At 41.0% G+C, this 21170-nt stretch overlaps 3 protein-coding genes across 3 annotated transcripts in view; 1 reads left to right on the top strand and 2 right to left on the bottom strand.

The window, feature by feature from the left end:
- LOC137995518 (intermembrane lipid transfer protein VPS13D-like) overlaps positions 1 to 8563 on the top strand; it is a 147994-nt gene extending 139431 nt beyond the window's left edge. Inside the window, exons 80-87 of the mRNA XM_068841053.1 lie at positions 696 to 877; positions 1679 to 1752; positions 2016 to 2183; positions 2821 to 3027; positions 3540 to 3796; positions 5594 to 5760; positions 6221 to 6339; positions 7978 to 8563. Of these exons, the coding sequence (XP_068697154.1) occupies positions 696 to 877; positions 1679 to 1752; positions 2016 to 2183; positions 2821 to 3027; positions 3540 to 3796; positions 5594 to 5760; positions 6221 to 6339; positions 7978 to 8070 (1267 nt within the window). The 3' untranslated portion in view covers positions 8071 to 8563. The remainder of the gene's footprint in view (positions 1 to 695; positions 878 to 1678; positions 1753 to 2015; positions 2184 to 2820; positions 3028 to 3539; positions 3797 to 5593; positions 5761 to 6220; positions 6340 to 7977) is intronic.
- LOC137997245 (lysophospholipid acyltransferase 5-like) overlaps positions 1 to 21170 on the bottom strand; it is a 288814-nt gene that overhangs the window by 211600 nt on the left and 56044 nt on the right. The gene's annotated exons all lie outside the window — the stretch shown is intronic.
- The window catches only part of LOC137997244 (lysophospholipid acyltransferase 5-like), a 22890-nt gene continuing 10436 nt past the window's right edge, over positions 8717 to 21170 (bottom strand). The window contains exons 8-18 of the mRNA XM_068843118.1: positions 20650 to 20709; positions 20156 to 20203; positions 19826 to 19899; positions 19408 to 19516; positions 18999 to 19085; positions 17756 to 17875; positions 17328 to 17374; positions 16500 to 16647; positions 15430 to 15588; positions 14269 to 14393; positions 8717 to 12740 (exon numbers count right to left, since the gene is read on the bottom strand). Coding sequence (XP_068699219.1) covers positions 12716 to 12740; positions 14269 to 14393; positions 15430 to 15588; positions 16500 to 16647; positions 17328 to 17374; positions 17756 to 17875; positions 18999 to 19085; positions 19408 to 19516; positions 19826 to 19899; positions 20156 to 20203; positions 20650 to 20709 — 1002 coding nt within the window. The 3' untranslated portion in view covers positions 8717 to 12715. The remainder of the gene's footprint in view (positions 12741 to 14268; positions 14394 to 15429; positions 15589 to 16499; positions 16648 to 17327; positions 17375 to 17755; positions 17876 to 18998; positions 19086 to 19407; positions 19517 to 19825; positions 19900 to 20155; positions 20204 to 20649; positions 20710 to 21170) is intronic.

Genomic DNA, 21170 nt, shown 5'->3' with positions numbered 1-21170 from the left:
TTCACTACCTGTGTTGAACGAAGGAATAATTAATTCGAACCAGCAAGAGAGACGTACACATCCACAGGTCGACTCTCAACAACATCTGGTATTACGCATCCTCGCCGTTCGCTCAAGCACTCGATGTAACTCACATGAGCTTCCCTACATTTCAATGTAGCACGCGTAAAATCATTCAACTTGACACCAAAAATTTTCTTCCGAATCGCAATGAAGGTATAACATCTATGCTTATATAAGAGCCGAAGCCTTGACACCAAGTAAACACAACATGCTAGTCTCCAGCACTGCTCACCTCTGCGTTGTGGCTGGAAGGTACTGATTACGGCAGAATTTCATATGATAATATAAAAGGAATCGCTATGCATTGTGGGATACTATTCATTCCTCCTCTGTGGTCCACCGGTTAACATCGATGACGTCATCGTGAAATGAAAAAAACATGGCGCTGCCCGTTACCCGTAAGGTCTCTATTGCGTAGGGTTGGGAATGGCAGGATGAAAGGAATTACTGGCCACAACCCAACGATCGCTTCCATGGGTCGTAATCTCAAAATGTTTGAGGGTTTCATTGGCAAAAGGCAAGAGGTAATACCCAAAGAATCCAGCAAAAACGAAATTTGTTGTTGTTGTTGCTGCTGTTTTTTTTATTCGATCCTTGTTATATTCAAACGAAACCTCGTTGTTATTCTCCAGGCCACCAGTTTCAAGTTCAACAGGATCACTGAAGCGCTACTACTTTGAGCACCTTCAGCTGAACTCAACTCAGCTCAAATTATCAGTATCTAGTACTGGAAGGCTTCCTGAAGACTTGCAAAGTCTCAAGAGCAGCTTGGGACTAATTATTGTCAACTTAGAGGACGCTACGATAGATTTAGGTTGGTGGTATTGATATGCTGACATTTTTCGTCGGTAAAATTGGATCCCTCGGCAGAAGAACTGAGCAGCTTTCTCTTTATCCATAGCTCGTAGCACATAAGTGGTGTGTTTAAAAAAAGTCCACGGCACGGTAAAAAGCGAAATAGGCGATGCTGGAAGTGTTTTCATCGAATGGAGTTCACCAGGAATGAAATTGATCTTAAGAGTGTCTGATGATTTCGTACTTTGTTTCTCACCCTTCAAAGGCACTGAAAAAGGAAAGAAAAAAGTTTTCGCTTGGTCTCGAACCTATGAACTCCGCGGCACCGGTCAGATGCTGCACTCATCGCGCCACAAAAACTCCTGGGGACCTCAACTCTTGCGGGCCGCACGCAGACCAGTGGCTCACTGGTTTGCGACCCGTTGCCAAGCAGCTAGCTTATTACCTTCCTCAAGTGGAGGCATTACACCCTCAACCATCATTTACACATTTGAAGCGCATGACATTAAGAGACCCGCAGACCAGTGAGAAAAAGCAAGGCAACCTAACTCAAGGGTAGAGCATCCCACCAGTGCTACGGGGGTCGTAGGTTTGAATCCTGCTTGGAGCTCTCATTTTTTCAGTTTGCCAAGCAACGGGCGCATTACACCATTTACTGTGTACAGATGAAGCCTGTAATTAAGTTACAAAACTGTATTTTTTTTCTTAATTTGGTGTCTGTTTCCTTGAAGGAAGCATATGGGTTGTCCCAGGCAACAAACGTTGTAGTTAAGAGACTTATGTTGAACTATGTTCCTAATTATGATGTTCCTTTTTTTAGAGTCATTTGCTCGATCCCATCCGTTTGACACATTATCTTCACACTTAGATGCAATGAGCAAACACTACATCGAGGTAGGTTAACGTTTCCACATATTGATCAAAGTGAAGTTTGTCTTAGCATTTTTGTTAGTACCTCACTCTCTTGAGACTTTGTGAGTTGATATTCGTACTCTCGTGACGAGAAACTGTGAACAGGAACATTTTGATGAAAGTTGCCTTTTTGCCAGCCTCAGTACATAGAAAGTCAAGACCCCATGCACGACCTCTCTTTTTTGCTTGCAACTACTAGTTTGTCACCATGAATTCCGTAACAGCTGTGAATTTCTTCCTTGCAGGAAATCCGAAGTCAAGCAGCAGCTATTGTGGCCTCGGTGAACTTTCTCGGTAATCCCATGGGGCTTATAAATGATGTGTCATCTGGCATACATGGACTGGTAAAGAGTGGCAACGTGGGCGGGCTGTTTATGAATGTAGCGCACGGAGTATCTGACTCTGCCGCGAAAGTAAGAATACCTTTTTTCTCTGTCAAAAGCATTTAGGTGGAATTCTATTCTCATGAACCGTTTCTTGTGTGTTTTTTTCCTTGTTTTATTGGGCGAAATGACAATGTCAGGTGATTGATGTCTCATCCAACATCAATCTATTAAAACGGCAGAAAATGTCAGGGCTTTTTGTAGACTAGCGTTCGCCTTACTTGTAGAGAAGTCCGTTGAAGACTATCATCCTTTTTCAAATTTCAATCGTAAGCAGTTGAAAGAGCGTTGTAGAGCCTGTAGACAAGCGGGACACATTATCCATTTTTGACCTAGATAAACGACGTAGCGTCCTAGGACTTCTGGTAGCTCAATGGTGAGAGCATTTGTGTTACGGAGGCCTTAGGTTCGCATCCTGCCTAAGACTGCTATTTCAGTTGTGCTTTCGCCTGTCGCCAGCGAGTTTCTCATCTTTCCCATGGCCACGTAGCCTTCCTCTGCCTCCCTTCTTTTCCTCCCCTTTGGAGCTTTCTTCGCAGGCATCACACTTTAACATCTGGCAATAGCCACAAAACCTAGAAACATATCAACTTGAACCAGTGACGGTTGATCGCAATACACACATCCTTGGTTTACTGTAAAACATGGGTTTCTATTTCATTCACAGATAACAGGGTCTTTATCAGACGGTTTATGGAATTTTTCAATGGATAGTAAAAATCAAGAGAACCGAGACGCTATGAAAGCTGAGAGATTCGGCAGCTCTAAGGATCACTTTGTAGCGGGTGTGAAGGGGCTTGGGATGGGCTTGGTTGGTGGTCTGACTAGCCTTGTGACACAGCCCATTGAAGGTGCACATAACTCTGGAATGTCAGTAAGTTCTCTTGGGTTCATGTAACTACCTATTAAAGAGCCAACTGGTAATGTGCGTTCGGAGTTTTTGCTGGACGATTGCATTCGGTTTCGCTTTGTGGAATTTTTTAATGGATAGTAAAGTTCAAGAAAGCCGAGATGGTTTTTTTTTCAGGCCCAAAACATAGTAGACTTTTTATTAACGAAGAATACGTTAATTCATAATGGAAGTTTACACAACAGTGGCAACAGCAATTCAGTAATGAGCAATCGTGTTGTTGTCTCTTACATTTTCTTTGCTATCCTCTGCAAAGCAACTAAGTACTAAATTTTCTTTCGAAGTGAACTTTTTGTTTACATTGCCGTCATCTTTGCTTTCTCCGAAATAGAGATTACTTAACGGAGAGTGCCAGCTTTCTCCTTCCCCCCCCCCCCCCCCCCAGCTCCCTACTTTGCGATCCTGAACAATTTACAAGCGCACGTCAAAATGAGGTTGCCTTGACTTAACTCAACTCACCATAAACGTTTTCGCAGGGATTCTTCACAGGCCTAGGCAAAGGAATCGTGGGGACAATTGCTCAGCCGACTGCCGGTGTCCTGGGCTTCGCTTCTGGTACTGCAGCAGCCGTGCGTGGCCAAGCCACTCGAAGTTCCAGATATATCCAGCCAAAATCCACACGATTACGTAGAAACTGCTTTGGGCCGAGTGGTGCTATCCCAAGATTCTCTGCAACACACGCTGAGGGCCAGGAAATCATGTTGAAGCTAAATGAAGGCAACTTCAACGAAAAGTAAGGCTGCATTGACCGTTTACAAGAATTAATTCCATCCATGTTTAAAATGTTTTGTCTGTGCTTAGGAAGGCTCAAATGTCTCATTCCGAGTAGCGAAAGGTTACCTAACTTGTTCCATGAGTGAAAGCGCACCGATGGCTCAGGTAGTTGAGCATCGGGCTGCCATGCGGGAGGTCGTGAGTTCGACTCCCGCCGGACCAACACTCAGGGTCTTTAAATAACTGAGGAGAAAGTGCTGCCTTTGAAATTACACCCGCAAATGGTTAGACTTTCAAGTCTTCTCGGGTAAGGACTATAAACCGTAGGCCCCGTCTCACAAATATCTTCCATGTTCATTAGTTCCCTGTGGGACGTTAAAGAATCCACACACAATTCGAGAAGAGTAGGGGATGAAGTTCCCGGTGTTGTGTACTTTGTGAGTGTATCGGTGGGTGGGTATAGCAGGCCCACATCATCTGAATAGCTGCCAAAACTTCAACCTCCTCAAACAAATAAAATAAATAACAAGATAGTACTAAAAAAATTACTCGGCAAAGATAATTAATTATTGATTTCAGTATTCCGCCTCGGTACTATTTAATACCCTTGACGCAACCTTTAAGCAGCGTATCACCTGTCCAATAAGTCCCCATATTACCTTCTCTTCCGTCTCACTTTCATTAAAGTATAAGCTTCGTACTTTATTTCTTGCGAAGTTTGTCACAGTTTCACACCTGGAGGAACCCTGTTGTTTCTTATGTCGATTTCTCCTTCACTGTCGCTGCAATTTTGGATCATTGCGACTGCGCGTTGTTTACATTTTTATATACATTGTTAACATTTATATTCATTTTATACATTTTTTAAATACATCATTTCTGTCATTTTTCTTTGTAAAGTATTGTTTGTCTTTGTTATTCTACGTTATTTTTACTTTTCTTTCCAATTATATTTTGTTACCCCTAGTATGTCAATTAAGCGTATCTGTATCTTGTATATATTTTACTCTTTTGTATCTTTTTAGTGTAGAGGGCCACATTTTAGAAAACTGTTTCCAGGTTAATGTGTTACCCTCGTTAAATAAAGTATTGTATGTCTTGTATTAGAACGAAGTGTGGAATAGGTGATACTTGTAGTATTTACGTTGGTGTCTATCTGGTTTCTTCAAATGGTGCCGAAACATCTGGGTCAAGTTGTTCACTAACGTTGTATTTTAAACACGAAGACGTCTATAAAGGGGGCTGACTTCAAACCTCTGTTTTTGTTTCAATTGATTCAAACACGACTGATAACCCAAGTTGGCTTTCAACAAATAGCACCACAGGGATGAAACCCTAATTCCAGGGAGAGAAAAGTGACTGGGGATTGTAAAACAACAACAAAAAACATCTTATAACATTGCGGACATGTACGCTGTCGGTGGAGTCCGTTTTATTGCACAAATTATAAATGATTAACAGAGCTCTGCGTGCGTCCACGGTTGATTGACGGATCATCCACATGTGCCTTGGGAACCATGCCTTTTATGGTGTGTCTTCTTGTTTGATCTGTAGATTGGTTTTGAACTTGGAATTAAACCTATACTTCCTTTGGCTGAAGTCAGATTTCTAGATATAACCGTAAGAAAGGTTTTTTTTTTTCGCTTTCTAGGACTTCTCCAGGCCTTCTTCTTCTCTCTCTCTCTTTATGAAACCATCACCTATAAATATGGGTTTAACGTTGATTATCGGCTTCTTTTTATTGGTTTCGATGTTCGTCTTTCCGAAATAATGCGGTTAGCGTCTAATCCTCCCGAACTCATTCCGTTTTTACTAGGTTCGTGCTGTCTGAATCTGTTCGACGCGACAGAGAAGATCGTTTGAAAGCTATTGTCACCACTGAGGGAGTCTACTTTGTTCGCGCCCGTGGAATCCCCTCTCCGGAATCCATTGTCCTTCTCGTGCGCTTCTCTGAGCTGTATGTTTGCCAGCTTCTTTCCAGCGGTAAGAACTGAAGTGTGTGAGTTAGTACAGGGAAGCACATGATTTTGAGTTTTTGAGTTTAGGAACTTCGAATAATTCAGCAAATTGCGCTCCAAATCATGTGATTATTTATTAATAATATAATTTGCAAAGTATCTTATCGTAGTTGCGTTGAAGAAATGCGCGCTTATCAAGTGATTACGCAAAAAATGCGCCATTTAATGGCTCGCATTTGATTGGCTATCTGTGGCTTCCTTTGATCATTAACCAATGAGAGTGCTTTGTTTGTTATCTTTATGGGCACTGAATTACCTCTTTTCTGATTTGTTATCTTAAAAATGCATTTCTTTGATCCAATCAGAATGGAGAAAGTATCAAGGGAAACTAACCACTGTTCTTACATATTTAACCCGAGTTGACTGTGGCAATAAGTTCATGTATGATCCTTCTGCTAAGAACGTTTTTTTGTTTTGTTTGGTAGATGGTAAAGATTATATCGAGCTTGTGATGAAAGCAGAAAATAGCAGTGTGCCGACACCTTCAAAGAACCCTAGTAAAAGACCTCGCGTGAGATGTGATCAACAAATTGTTGCGCATAAGGTATGTAATGTGGATATATGGAGGTCAAACTATTCTGATAGCCTATGCAGCAATAGCAAACTCGTCTCGTAGATTACGATTTGAACGAAATGATATATGAAATGAATCATATACTGAACTGCGGATGTGAAATCAAGTAAAGCTATGATCCTCGCAGTTATGGACGCAATTTTAGCAACTGCGGAGAGAAGCCTGAAAAATTCAGGACTTAAACGGGGTTTGAACCCGTGACCTCGCGATACCGGTGCGACGCTCAAACCAACTGAGCTATGAGGCCACTGACGTTGGGAGCTGGTCATTTCTGGGTTCTAATTTTCCCGTGAGGAATGAAGAAGTCCTGAATACCACACACGTTGAATATTCAGCCGACTTTATCGCTAAAATCTGTTCCTCGGTGGCCGAAGCGAAACGGCAAGTCGTTTCGTTTTTCTTTATCTATTGAGAGGTGAAAAGTACTTGCTATTCAACCCGAGCTAGCCAATCGAAATGCGTAGAAGTAGTGTATTGTATTTGACCCTTGTCATTCTAGAGGATTTTTAAAAACCACATGTTTGTAATTAATTAGTTTTTGCTGTAGTTTTCGAAACGATTTAATGTGTAGTCTTCGTTCTTTGAATTGCTAATGCCAGACGAAGTGTCTTGTTCTTTGGTGTCTCTTCTTTTCTATATTTTGAATCAAAAAGACTTGAACGCTGTCTTCTTATATACATGATATTGTTCCGTTTAAAGCGGACAGTTACCTTGGTTCTGTTTTAAAAAAGTCTCCACTATTAATGAGTTCATGTTCATAACATTTGTGTGTGAAACACAACCTTGCATGGTTCCTCACTATTGTTTTCTTTCAAATTCTGAACTGAAAAGTCTACTCTTTTTACATGTAAGCGACATTTTTATATTTAAAACATAATATTGTTCGCACAAAGAGTAATAATCATTGTCCATCCCATTCCATTCAACCTGTGAACATCCGTTGTTGGACATAGGCCTTCCCCAGTTAACGCCATCTTTGCCGAGCGTGCGCGAGTCGAGACCAGTACTGTTTGAATTGGTGAAGAAGGTCGTCTCGCCACCTATAATTTTTATTTCTGTTACTTTGTACTTGCATGACTTGTTCAATTCACATCATGACGAAAAAAATAGTTGGCCTTTTTTTCGGATTACCCGTTGTCATACACTCTTTCCTTTCCTTGCTTTAGTTAGCTTTCTTCATTGCGAGTGGTGCATTATTTCCATGACTGTTATTTCGCGAGTCACCTTGCAGTGCTCAACTTGCCATTGGCAACTTCTAGTAGAATCGCCTATTTCCCGGCCGCCGCCGTCTTTTATGACTCTGACGTGTTACGGTTTCCCTATTGTTACTATACAAAAAAAAGCTATTCGTGCCAGAAGAATAAGGCAAACCGAACATGACGTCACAATTATTTATGATGGCCGTGCCCATGAAGGAAAAATAAGTGATCCTAAAGTCATTATTCCTGATGCAAACACTTTTATTGAACAAGAATTCGAATAATATGTTTGCAACCATTACGTCCTCGAGTTTAGAGTTATTCAGTAGGTAAGAGTGGAGGTTCCGCTGAAACCTGTGTATAGCTGTGAGTGATCATTCTTGTATTACCACATCATTCCGTTTACCAGGTGGCGCAGAAGATCAATTACGCCAAGAATCTTTACGACGAAGTACAACAAACAGTTAAAGTGGAACCGAAAGAACCTAGTACCCCAGTTTAGACGCGGAATAACATGGGAAAAGAGTGACCGAACTTCGTTGACTACTTCGAGTTTTAAGAAAACCGCCACGAAAGAAGACAGTTTGGGCGAAGTGTGACACCCAACTTTTTCCAGCGGTGTTGAGACGATCTGTTTTGTTGGTCCGTAACTGTAGAGTTCTTGTGTTGAATAAGCTTAGTTCTAATTTAAAAGAACAAGAAACGGACTCAAGATTCCGGAAATTATTTATTTTTCTCTTTTTGTTTTGTTTCGCCGAAAAGCAAGATACGGTCGGCATAGGGCAGTATTTTTGGGTACGGAGATGTAACTAAAAATTATAAATCACTACCCCTAGGGTCTCAAAATGTTTAAATGGGGATGATCGTAATTATTTTCCTCAAATAGAGAGCGTTTAAATAATTTGCCAGAATTTGCAAGAATATTGTTATTATTTCTTGAAGAAAGTTGTATATTTTGCTATTGAAGTATAATTAAATTAGGACCGATCAGGCTGCTTTACGGCTTGACTCCAGGGTCGTTGGTTTTAGGCCTAGCTATTTTACCATGCTTTTACATCAGACAGGAAAATTTGTTCCACCCTGTCTCTCTTTTCATCCATATTTATGAATGGGTACCGGAGATAAACTCTGCGATAGATTAGTAGGGAACGTTTTTTTAAAAGAACACGAGGACGCCAACCGGAAGTGAACATTCGCACTGATGCCAGGACAGTAGTGTTTCCCGGATTTTTTAACGTAATCGTCTCTAATAGCGAAAAGATTTTTAGCAGTATAAATCATGGTGGTTGCGTGAACACAAATTAAAAAGAGAAACGTCTTGTGCTTAAGCTTCCTAGTATCCCGTCCATGGAGAGGTAGGAGTACTTTCAGTGGCTTCATGCTGAAACCGGAATAACCTCCAGTCGTGTTGGCGCTAAGACGCTCCTAAGTGACCCTGCCTTGTTTAGGCTTAAAATCATTAAATCAGTGCCAAGCTAAAACTTGCTGTTTCTTGTTGAATCGGTGCTATGTTCTGTAATATTTTATTCCGTTCGGAGTGTATGTGTAGGTATGAAGATCGTGAATATTACTTCGTGCCTCGTGTTATTGTCAGGGTGTGTAACACTTACGAATAGCAAGGGGGACACTTCGTGACGCTTATTGTAATCCGCGTGCACCGAATGAGGAGCATATCTGGGATGTGTGCAGGGTCCCGTGTGGTGTGACATTGTTCAAGAATTTCAACTGAAGTACTGCTGTCGAGCTTCAAAGCATGTCTTGTGTGTTATTAACGTAACTGTGTTACTAACAGGACATTTGAAGTGAAGGCATAACACCATAACCGTTAGTTAAAACCTTTTCTGGTGTTAGTGGTGAATTGAACACGTCCTACCCCAAGGGGGAAGGGGGTTACACGAAGACATCTTGGACGCCGTATACCTTGATAATCTCCATTATGTGGCTTTTTTCCTCAACGTTGCCGTTTTATTTTCTTCTACCCTTCAACTAAATTCCCTGCTCAGTAACGGAATATAAAATTTACTTCCTGTGATGGCAAATCTATAATTATTTAAGTATTTAAAAAAATAACCAATTACAGCAGGTAAAAAGAAGTAAATTTATGAAGACTGACCTAAAACGACTAATTTAAAATATAGTTTAAAACGAAATTTTTGGCCGCCCTGCAAAGGCCAGGGGTGGCAAAAGCCACTACAAACAAAATTTGAGTTGTAATTCACTACTGGCCCATGATTTAAGTCTATCCTTGCATCATATAATTCTATAAAGATCAGGCTCCAGTTGTTCAAACAATGGATAGCGCTATCCGCCGGATAAATCACCATCCACTGGATAACTCAATCGATTTTGCTAGTGTTTATCCGCTGGATAGCGCTATCCATCGTTTGAACAACTGGGGACAGTAAGCGAGATAATTCCTAGCATCTTTGTGATGTTATTTTCCACGTTTTGCCGACGGGAAATTAATTTTTATCCCGGTTTTCTTCCGATTACTTAATAAACGATAGACCAATTTGCCATTTCCGAGTTCATGTCTGCCTCCTCTTGAAAGCGAGTCTAAGTGCGAAGTTTTTGTGATGGTAATTAGGTTCTACTTCACACATGAAAGAAAACTAATTTTCACAACAAAAACTTCGCACTTAGACTCTTTTTGAAGAGGAGGCGGACATGAACTCGGAAATGGCCTATTCGGCTAACTCATGTTGTCAGTACCCAAAGAAGTCTTTTTGTGTATTGCATTTGCATGAAAATATAGCATTCACATTTAGGCCTCGGCGACACGTATCGGGATATTTTTGAATCCGCAACTTTTTCTCTCCGGATTCAAAAATGTTCACGTTCACGTTCACGTTCACGTTCACGTTCACGCGTAAGGTATTCAAAGCGAATTGGATCGTGCATACGTATCCGGGTTCGTTCTAGTATCCAGGACTCCGCTATGACTATTGGCGACAGAACGTGCGAGTTGGCGACCATTTCGTTCAGCGGTCATGTTGAATATTTACGCGGTAAAGGCTGGATCTGAGTTTGTAACGTCATCGGATTTGAAAAAATCCGGATGCGACCGTCCACACGCTTCAAAATTCTTTGCAGATTCAAAATGTCACAGATTCGCGTGCCGGATTCGCCGGATACGTGCATACGGAAGGCGAATCCTCAAAGAACACGTTTGTTTGCCGATTCAAAATTATCCGGACAAGTGTGGACGGTGCCTTAAATAACACGGAAATACGTGGAATAAAATGTTTATTCCCAAAAGAATTGAATTGGGTACAACATTGAGTCAGCCGAATTGGTCTATTAAATATATAACTTTAACTTCAGTTTCATCGAGGCTGTTATTCGGAAGGATCCTTATGCTAAGCCCGATGTCGTCCGAGTACTTGCAGATTAATTTAATGGAAATTTAAGGCTTCATTGGATTGAATTGACATCAGTTTCGTGGGCAGCGCCACTACTGATACGCAAATGCTTAGTTTGCCGTATTCTTTGGACATGTCTGTGTTTTGCTTAAGAGTACTTTAAGAGAACGTATTAGGCCTAGAAGTAAGAACTATGACCTTGCATGCGATCTCAAAGTCAATGTGGCTACAAGTTACCTTCAATCTCACCTTCAAACGCTAAGCGCCAAACTACGTTTTGGCTTCCATTGATCAAATTTCCGAACACAGCTGGGAAGATCAACTCCGCCTCCGGAAAGTGAATTGGAATTTTGTTTAGTTCATAGCTCGAATACCATTATGATATCTTATAGAAGTTATTCAGTAAACAAGATTCGCACAGTTGCCATCTCTTCCCATCAGCGTCGAGTTCGAATGTACGAATACACCTTATTCCGCAGTGACCACCATTTGAGTATTCTTTTGCTTGCGAAATAAATTTTAAAGCCCTGGCCAAACTATCGAACATAGTTGGGTTCCACATGCAACATTGTTGGATGTAAATGTTGAGGTGGTGGCAAAACACTATCCAACATTGCTTGATGAAACATTCAAGTTTAAGGTGGCGCTAAATTTATAAGTATGGTGCAAACGAGAGAAACCAAAAGTGGTTAAGAGAACGTGTAGAAAAGGGTATGTTCACTGCAAGATACATCGGCGCGTAGGAGATCAATTGATGAGAGTGAGTTCGGATCAATTTGCAGAAATTGTAAACGCTATTGAACTAGAAATCTCCAAACAGAGCGATAGTGATTAAGGGGACTAAAAGTGTCCCAAAGACATGGCCTTGCTTCATACTCGCTGATCAAGGTTTCTGGCTGTTGATCCTTGTCCGCCATCTTTGTTGCAAATAATGCTAGAAGCCTAGGCTTGAAAATATAACAGCAATTCGTGATTGGCTAGCAGCTCGAACGTGACTCGATTCAGGACACAACTTTGTTGGAACAGCGGCAAAACACTGCAACATTGTTGCGTCGAGCCGCATTGTTGGTCGCAATGTTTGATCAAAAGCAAACTCCATCCAACACTTGATCGAACAAAAAATGTTGGACGAACATCATTCAACATGGGTGGCCAAACTGTCGAAGAATGTTGGATCGAGCAAAGTTGGAGGGTTGAATCCAACTTTGTTCGATAGTTTGGCCAGGGCTTAATTAACTGCTTAAGAACGAGGCAACAAGAGCTAATTTGCAAGCAAACAAAAGAATACTAAAATGATGGCCATTTTGGAATAAGGTGTATGTACCGTTATGTCACGCATTAATTGATTTCGGCATCCGTGGTTTCAGGTCAACTCTCGGGTTGGCGTTGGAAGTTTGATTGATGCAAGCCAACTTTGGTTGTTGGTGCTTGAAGATGAGATTCCGCAGAATTACGAAAATCGCATTAAGTTGATTATTGAAGATAAATGGTGGTGAGTCTTTAGGGTGATAGTTGGCTTTCACGTGGAGGGGACCTTGCGTTGCCACAATGAGAAGTCGTAAACTTGATAACGATAGAAGCAAATCACCGGCATATTCCTTGAAAACCGTTTATCAGGGTTACAAGAAGTCCTTTTTACAATAGAAGTCCTTTTTACAATGGAGGTATATCAAGAGGAGGTACTGGTACATAATCCTGATCAGTCTTAATGGGGAAAGAGAATGGGTCATCCCTCTAATGACTGAAATATTCGCAAACGATGACTCGTTGGGCGATTTCCAATGTTCACTCATCCTTGTCCGCCTTAAATCTGTGAGCGAAAAAAAAAAGAAAAACAAAAAGAAACAAGCTAGAAAAGAAAGTTTGAAGATAGCATCTCTCTCAAATGAGACGAATACCATCTCTTTACGACAAAAAGCCCTGGTTGCCCGGAATTCGAAGAACCACAGGGGCTAGAGGAGCAAGGCAGCCAAACCGACTGAATCATTTTCAAGATCATTCTATGGAAGGATGCACCTTAAACCGCAGCAAAGAAGCGTAGAGACGTCTATCTTACAAAAAGGAATCGATCCAACCCATGACCAAGCGAAACTGAACCGCTGGGGCCTGATTCTCAAAAGCCCCGAAAACTTTTCGGGCCCGAAAAGCGTTTCGTGAAACTAAAATCAGCTTAAGAAAAAATGGATTAAAACGTTTTCCTTTTGAAGATACAAAGCGTTTTATGCCAACCGAAATATGCCCGAGAAGTTTCGAAACTTTCGAGAAACGCCGCCCTGGTAAACTGAGAGTTCGGTGATAGGAAAGCCACATTTAAACTGCGCATGTGCAACTCTTTCATAAGCGAAAAATGATCAGATAGGCCACCTCCCAAAAAAAAAGAAGTTAGTCTGCTGTGGCGAGCAATAATTCAAACCGGTAAATCCAAGCTATCTTATTAGCTCGGGTTGGTATGTGACTTGGGTTGGTGGCTTTCCTAAAAGCTAAGAAATTGGCAACAAACGCCACAAATCGAAAAGCAAAAACAGTTTTCTACAGATTTTCGATTAAAATAATAATGAAAAACAGTTGATGATACGATCAAATTAAAGGTGTGTGGCCACGTCCTTCATAGCACGATCGTCCGACAAATGACAGCTAGTTTTTTGCAGATCATAGTGTTGATCAGGCCGGATCTCCTTCCTGATCTTTCCGCACGGTAGCCGATGCTCATCCAACAAAGCCAACGACATGGTTTGCGGGACCTAAAAATGGTATGGGATTTTTAACCCTTTTTTGTTGATAAAGAAACGAGTCTGATTAGTACCATTTAATTTGGAATAAGATTCACAAAATACTCAAGCCTGGTTTTCAATACCGGAGCAAGCACAAACGCAAGCATAAGAGAAGGAATAAGAGATTCGTGAAAACGAACCATAACGCAAAGCACATGCACACGACGTGGAGACAATGATACACTAGCTCCATGTTCTCTCTTTACTCACAACGCGACGCTGTGAGTGGAATCTGGAACGGATCTTTCTCATTGGACGAAAATCACAGCTTTAGTTGTGCTTGGGTTACGTCCTGTTTTCACACAACGGAAGCGAACGCAAGCATAAGAGCAAGCACAAGGAAAAGGGATCGTTGCTCTTGTGCTTATACTTGCGTCAGGCCAGTTTTCCCGGTGAAATAAGTGCTCTTGTGGTTGCGTTTATGCTTACGCAGGTTGCGATTGCGTCGCTAGTAAACCAAGCAGAGATGATTGCGACTGGCATAAACTTCCGAACGGATTGGAATATGGCATGCACGGCAAAGCAATGCGTCCTTCCAAAGGCACTCTAAAACTAACAAAAGCATACTTGTTTTGGTTGGAGTCCGTAGATTTCTTCATCAAAACTCCAGCTATGGGCCTGATGACTGTTGGGTAGAGGAGAAACCACGCGCATATTCCGATGGGATATACATAATACAAGGACAGCCACACCTGAAAAACATCGCATCCACTTAGACATTGAAGCTAAAAGAAAACACGCTCTGGTGTCCACGGGAAAAAAAGGTAAACAATGGGAAGAGAGAACAAAACATTATGCGCACAATATTTGTCAAGACGACCGAATTAGCAAATTAAGGCAAATAAATATATTTTCCAGCAGCATTATTTTCCTTTCGAATTTTAAGGAGCCGCACCAGTCTGCGCTGAAACCTTTTCAACAAATAGACCGTTGGCCATTTTTGAACTCTCACGACTGGACTGGATTCTACCATGAAATGGAGGCAAATGCGGGCAAATTCTTTCAAATGCAAATTAATTTGTCCGCATTAGCCTCCATTTCATGCTAGATCCAGTCCAGCCGTGAGAATTCGAAAATGGTCTATTTAACCTGCACCCTCGATTTCCCCTCCATTTTGGCTACTCATGAGTCTCAAGGAGCGGATGACTTAAAGCCTTCATACAATGTACCTTTATTCTTTAGCCTGCCAAAGGGAGGATCCCTTGCGTAACGGTGACCTCCACGGCAACAACAACGCCATCATAAACTAAACCAAAGTCCAAACAGTTGTGGCGGAAAAAGTTGCACGAAACATTTCACAGTGTAACATACCCTGTAACGGCCACAATCGTTGCACGAAAAGTAGAACTTAACTCTACTTTCGGCAACGGGTCTTGCAACTTGTCTCGCAACGATTTTGGCCATTGCAGGGTATGTTACACTGCGAAATGTTTCGTGGCAACTTGTCCCGCCACAATGTCGCCAAAACATTGCGAGACATGTTGCACAGAACATTTCACAGTGTAAAAGCGCCATAAAGTTTATTAATTTGCTGTCCACTGCAAAAAAATGGGCGCAAAATAATCCAAATAAAAGTCTTGTGGAGAACGTATTAAAGCACGTGAGAACTGAATACACTTTCCACTTTCTTCCGTAACTTCCACGCGCTAATACCAGTTTATTAATCAGTTTAATACGCTTAGAAAGTTGGAAAATATTCTGCCCTTAAAACGCTGCTTAAGCAATTACCTTATGAGTGTGATCCGCTCTGCGCAAGAAAAATGGGATGAGAAAGAAAGCGACTCCAGTGAGTCGTAGACAAACTCCTAAAAGGATTATGGGTATCTTGACAAACAATGGAAAAGATGCGAATGGTTTCTTTATCACTTGGCGACAAAGACCTAAAAGCTAAACAAGATAACACCGATGTTAGTATCAATTCAAAATATTTCTTCATGTTTGGTGGCTTACAACTCTAGTTAGTCCACGACAAATAATGGAAAGAAGATGATGTGATGATTTACCATGAATAGCACGTCGGTTAGCTTACTACTATGGTTGAAGCTAATACGCTTGCTAATAAATCACAAAAACCATAAATATACTCTAGAATCGTAACCTTGAAGATCAAAATTCATATGATAAAATACTGCAATTATATCTGCAAGAGTTTGAAGATTCTGTGATGTCAGTCATCCGATAATACAAAATTAGACTGCCTTGGAATGAAGGATCGACTCGCTCTCACTGTCTTAAGATGTATATTGTACTTCCCAAACTCGACAATGGTTTAGTGATATCTGTTATGCCAGAAACCCATAAGGGATGAAACGTGTAACGCGCGTTCACAGTTTCCGAATATTCAGTGCGAACTGATTGGTTGAATGTTTCAGTGCTAAGTACCATATTTGGAAACCCCTCGCTCTTGTTGTTCCAAATATGGTACTTACAATCATAGACAAAAGTAGTTGGGAAGGTTATGTAAATGAACCACACCACAGCTGTATTTCAACCCGCTTCTGTTAAAGCTCAAAAGAAATAGTTTCACTTTCTCTTACATAGCCCCCCTCCCCCCTATTCAATGTTGGAAGGCAACTCAACAATTTCCCACTGAAACCATTCAGTTTTACACAACATTGAAGGAGGGGGGAGGGGAGAGAAGCAATGAAGACTTCAAAAGTGCTAACCTTCCCAACAGTTTTGTCTAGGATTGTAGCAAATTGAATATTTAGAAGCTTGTTTCCCAGCACACAAGGGGCCGTTACACGTTTCAAACCTTATGGGTTTCTGGTTATGCCCAATAACATAGTTATGCGTACCTGTTGTTCGATGACAATAATCACAAATTCTCCAATAAAACACAAGAAAAAGCCAGGAGCGATGCCATGCCAAAGCGCCACAAAGACTAACGTTAGAAAGTGGGAAATGAGCTTGTTTCCAAGGAAACGGAGCCTTTTGTACACATACCTAGTAAAAGTTGACAGATATGGTGTTGTAAGATGGGAGATGTTTTATGGGTAAGCCGGGGTCGGGTGAGAGGGGACCTATGGAGACGATTATATTTCAGGCCGTGGTATTCTACGCTTTCGTCCCCCACAAACCTAAGTATCTTCCTTAAAGAAATGGTACACAGGAAAGACCAATCATTTCGTCAGAAGTACAGCATTGAGAGCAAACTCTTATTGCTGGCTGCCGGAACAATAGCAGAGAGAGACTTGTAAGCAAAAAAGCAAAAAGGGATGTAACATTAATGAGTGTTTTTGCAACATGTTGCAATCAGGAAGCAACATCTCGCGTACCATCCAAGCAGCTTGCACAGTTAAGCAGACGCAATATTTTGGGGTCAACGACCGTACTAGCCTGTTCCAGCCAATCAGATTGTCGGGAGCAAAAAAGACTGTGAAGAGAAAACAGCAGACCTCCTCTCCCCAGCCCTCTCTCGTTTTGGATCTCTCGTCACCGTTTTCCGACGACGGTTTTCATAGCTCCCTACCATCCGAAATAGGCTGCATGGCGTTACGTCTGTGTTTGTTGACAGGGGATTAAAGTGTAAACTACGATTCGATCTTGAAAAAATAGTCCAGAACAATAGTCGAGTACGTTTGACTAAAATTAATCATTTTTCTGTAGCACAAGAAAGCACTTACTTGAACATCCATTGATTAGTATTCAAGTTGAAAGCATCTATAACATGCTGATAAAGGAACGTAATAAACATAGTCAAGATACTTTGCCTCTTTCAAAACCGGCTTTAAACGCTTAACTCTGTGACGGAGGGCTTAGAATGTTAAAAACAGGTTTTAACGTCGTTCAAACAATGGCAAAGGCAATGGATTAACCCCGCTCTCTTAGTGTGCGCTGTGTTGCGCATGGTCGCAACGATTCAAGTTTAATAGAACCTGTGATAAGAGACTCAATTCTTTGTCCATTGCTCAAAAAGTTTGCAGAAACGAGCGACCCAAAGGATTTATTGATCTATCACCGGAAATGGTCAATTAATACTCATTCCCTTGGCATAAGTTGGCGAAAAATCTGTAGAACTGAACGAAATTTACAGCAGCAGCAAACATTTTACCTGAAATGTGTACGCCGTCTCAAAGAGTAAAAGGTGAACGTTACTGCAGCCGTCCCATCTCACAACACCCTTCTCTGATCTGCCATTGTAACCCAACCCTGATATGATGCAAGCTCCTTCCTTTTCAAAGAAAAATGGCAAAGCTAAAAATTCTTTGCCTTCTTAAAAATGGTAAAATGCAACTCCCCGTAGCAAAAGAATACAAAATCGTGACAAAGTGTATTGATAAACGTTTTCACGTGTTCACATTTTCTCAGAAGATCAGAATTACGTCTATCACGCATGCTTGAAAAAAAGCTAGAGCGTTTTAACTCACGTGACCAGCAGACATATTGGATTACTGAAACAAAAGAAAAATTCAATTTCCGGAGGATTGGTTTGGTACACCATAATGACCGCCATTCCCTTGTTTTGGAACACCAACATGGCTGCCGTGACACATGTGAAAACGCTCTATATGGCATCAATTAACGAGGCGCGCGAGGACCTAATAATTCATGCTAACACACATATACACCTTAAAATGGTCGTCATTTTAGTATTCTTTTGTTTGCTTGCAAATTAGCCCTTGTTGGCTCGTTTTTAAGGTAAACATTCAAAAGAATATTTAACCTTGAACGAGGCAACAAGGCAAACGAAAGAATATTAGAATGGTGGCCATTTTGGAATAAGGTTTATAAAATAGAGCAGAAACCATTGTTGACAATTGTTAGCTATTTCTTTGGACGTCTATTGCTTATTTCTATATGTCTTCGAGGGATAGAGTGGTTTCGACGCAAAATAATTCGTTCGAATTAACAAATGGAAGACTAATCAACTAGTGTCATCAAGAATTTTGTTCAATTATGTTTACTCAGGCAGCTCAATTAATCTCTTCCATTGCAAGGAGAAACGGATGCTGGCCTGTATTCATGGTCGCTGTCTTCATATGAATGCCTAAAATCCCAGACGGGGTAGATGAAACCTATCCACGTGCCTAGGTGAAAGTAACGTCACGTCCAAATATCGATCCTAAGGAACCATGCTTTGGAGATTCCCTGAGACATTGCAGGCATCCAAACGGTAACTTCATCCTCCTGGGGAGAACAAAGTTCTCAATCCCATGGGTAATAATTTCTTATGTAAGACTGGTGATCAACTGGAAAGGTCTGGTTTCGCAGAAAAATCAGACTAAAAATAACTCGGTCTAGATCTGTAAAATACAATTAAGTGTTACCCACCCACTCATGGGCCCCACACCTACCGTAATAAGCCAAACTGCTTGGTACTTCATAACACTGACTTTCGTTGTTGCCACAGCGAAGCCGAACTTGTACAAAAACGACTTTTGCTAAAAATAAACCAAATAACATAATGACATAGACCATAAAATTGATGCTAGCACACTTCAAACATGAGGAAAAAGGAAGCTAAAGAGTTAGAAGTCACCTTGATAAAGAGAGATCGTCCTCCTGAGAGTAGCCGGACATTAACATTAAAGTCAAGACTTGACAATGAGAATAACTTCCGCTCAGGTTGTCCAAACGTCAGTCAATGTCAACGACAAAAGGCCTCCTCAGGATAACTCTCAGCCGGACGATCGCACTTCATCAAGGTATGATATGGCTCCTAGACCCAAACCAGGGTCAGAAGTGATTAAGAATTGAACCTACATCGTATTCATCTGTTATTAGAAAACTTGCTTTGACTTTTGGATGAAGAACTGCGTACACGACGAGATAGATTAAGCCAAGAATGAAACGTCTAAGACCCGCGATGACGCTGTAACACAAGACAACATTTAGGTGTTAAGCAAACACATGCAATAGATCGACATTTGAGGACCAAAAATGACTCTTGATCGCTTAATTCCGTTGAGACAGGACATTCTACCAATTGCAGTGAACTCAAGGAGAAAGTAAATATTAAGATGAGCCGGTAATGAATTAAGAGATGTACATTTTTCTTTGTGGACTCAAGGACACCGTGAAAAAAAAAAGAGACGAGTATTTTCACTCAAATCAAAGATTGTGTACTGCGCAACGATCCTGCACAACGCGTAATTGCCGAGCATGCGCACTGAGCTCTTACCGAGAGTTTGATGCGATGTCTTTCTTGTTGATAAGTGTTCCGTCAATTAAAGCCATGTATTTCTTCATTGGAAACTAAAACGTAGAACAAAACAAAGGTAGCTTAACGAAACTCCGCAGAATGAACAACTTCAGCAAGAATATCATTTGGCTCCACAGCAATGGTCCCTAAATATCAACAATGACCTTTCTCTGCTATATGGTATCTGCAATTACGAACTAGCTGTACAGAAAAGCATGAATCCTTTATGACTTACTCACGACAGTATAACACGACGCAGTACTGAGTTCTAATAGTTATCTATTGATTAGAAATGGGTCAATATCTTACCTGTGGTCCCACTAGAAACCCTCCAAAGAAATACGTGTAACTGGCTATCTAAAAGCAAAACTACCCGTGAAAAAAAAATGGGAAACATAATTTCATATAAAGCAAGGAATTAATTGTCACGATCATGTGACCTGCTATAACTTCATTTACCCAGCCGGTACCCTTAAACACTGAATCCAATCTACAAGCCCCATTTAATCAAGTAGTTAAATTCACGTATTCACGCATTAAATTCACGTACAAAAAGCACGCACTACCCTGAACACTACAGTTAATTCGCGGGCATTCGTCCAATTTTAAGTAATTTAATATAAATATAACAGGGGTATCCCAGGTATCTTGAATTCCCCTTTACCTCAAACAGAAATTTCAACCCATTGACATAATTTAATCCCGCTAACTCGAAAGTCGCAATTATTTACGATACCACAAAACGATTTGCCTTTCAGAGCGTAGTAATTTACAGCAAAATGCTCACGTCGAGATTAACATACCTCTAATAAAGAGGGACATTCATGAATTGCGGTTTTCTTGAAATCTTCAGACAACTTTCCCTATTTAAAGGGACAGTTATTTATAAAAGAACGAAAGAAACCATAAATTAAAAACTGTTCTGAAGTAAAATAGGAGTAAGTTGTAAATGGAAAGGAGACGAGTACTTTGCTCAGAGCCGAAATCCGGATGGGTAGCTTTCAGCTGTATACGAGCGTACATCTATAATCATGCTGCAATGCTTAGTTTCCAAGTATAGTAGCGCATATCTACGGTTATTCGGCCTTCTGATAAACAACCCTGCCGGCGATGGACTTGCATTCCATACTGGGGAGAAGAAATATTAGGTCTTTAGATGCCTTATACCACTGAAATCGGTATAAGCTCCGACCACATGATCCTTCGTAGCTCGACAGCGACTTTACCTTGCTCTATGCAGTGATCTACTATTCAGCAAAAGAGGGGTAGAATTTGAATGTTGCGTAATTATATCTGTATTCTCCCAAACGCCTCAAAGATGGAA

This window comes from Montipora foliosa, chromosome 3 (assembly GCF_036669935.1).
Source record: "Montipora foliosa isolate CH-2021 chromosome 3, ASM3666993v2, whole genome shotgun sequence".
Classification (NCBI taxonomy): Eukaryota; Metazoa; Cnidaria; class Anthozoa; order Scleractinia; family Acroporidae; genus Montipora; species Montipora foliosa.
This window is presented reverse-complemented; position numbering and strand designations above follow the sequence as displayed.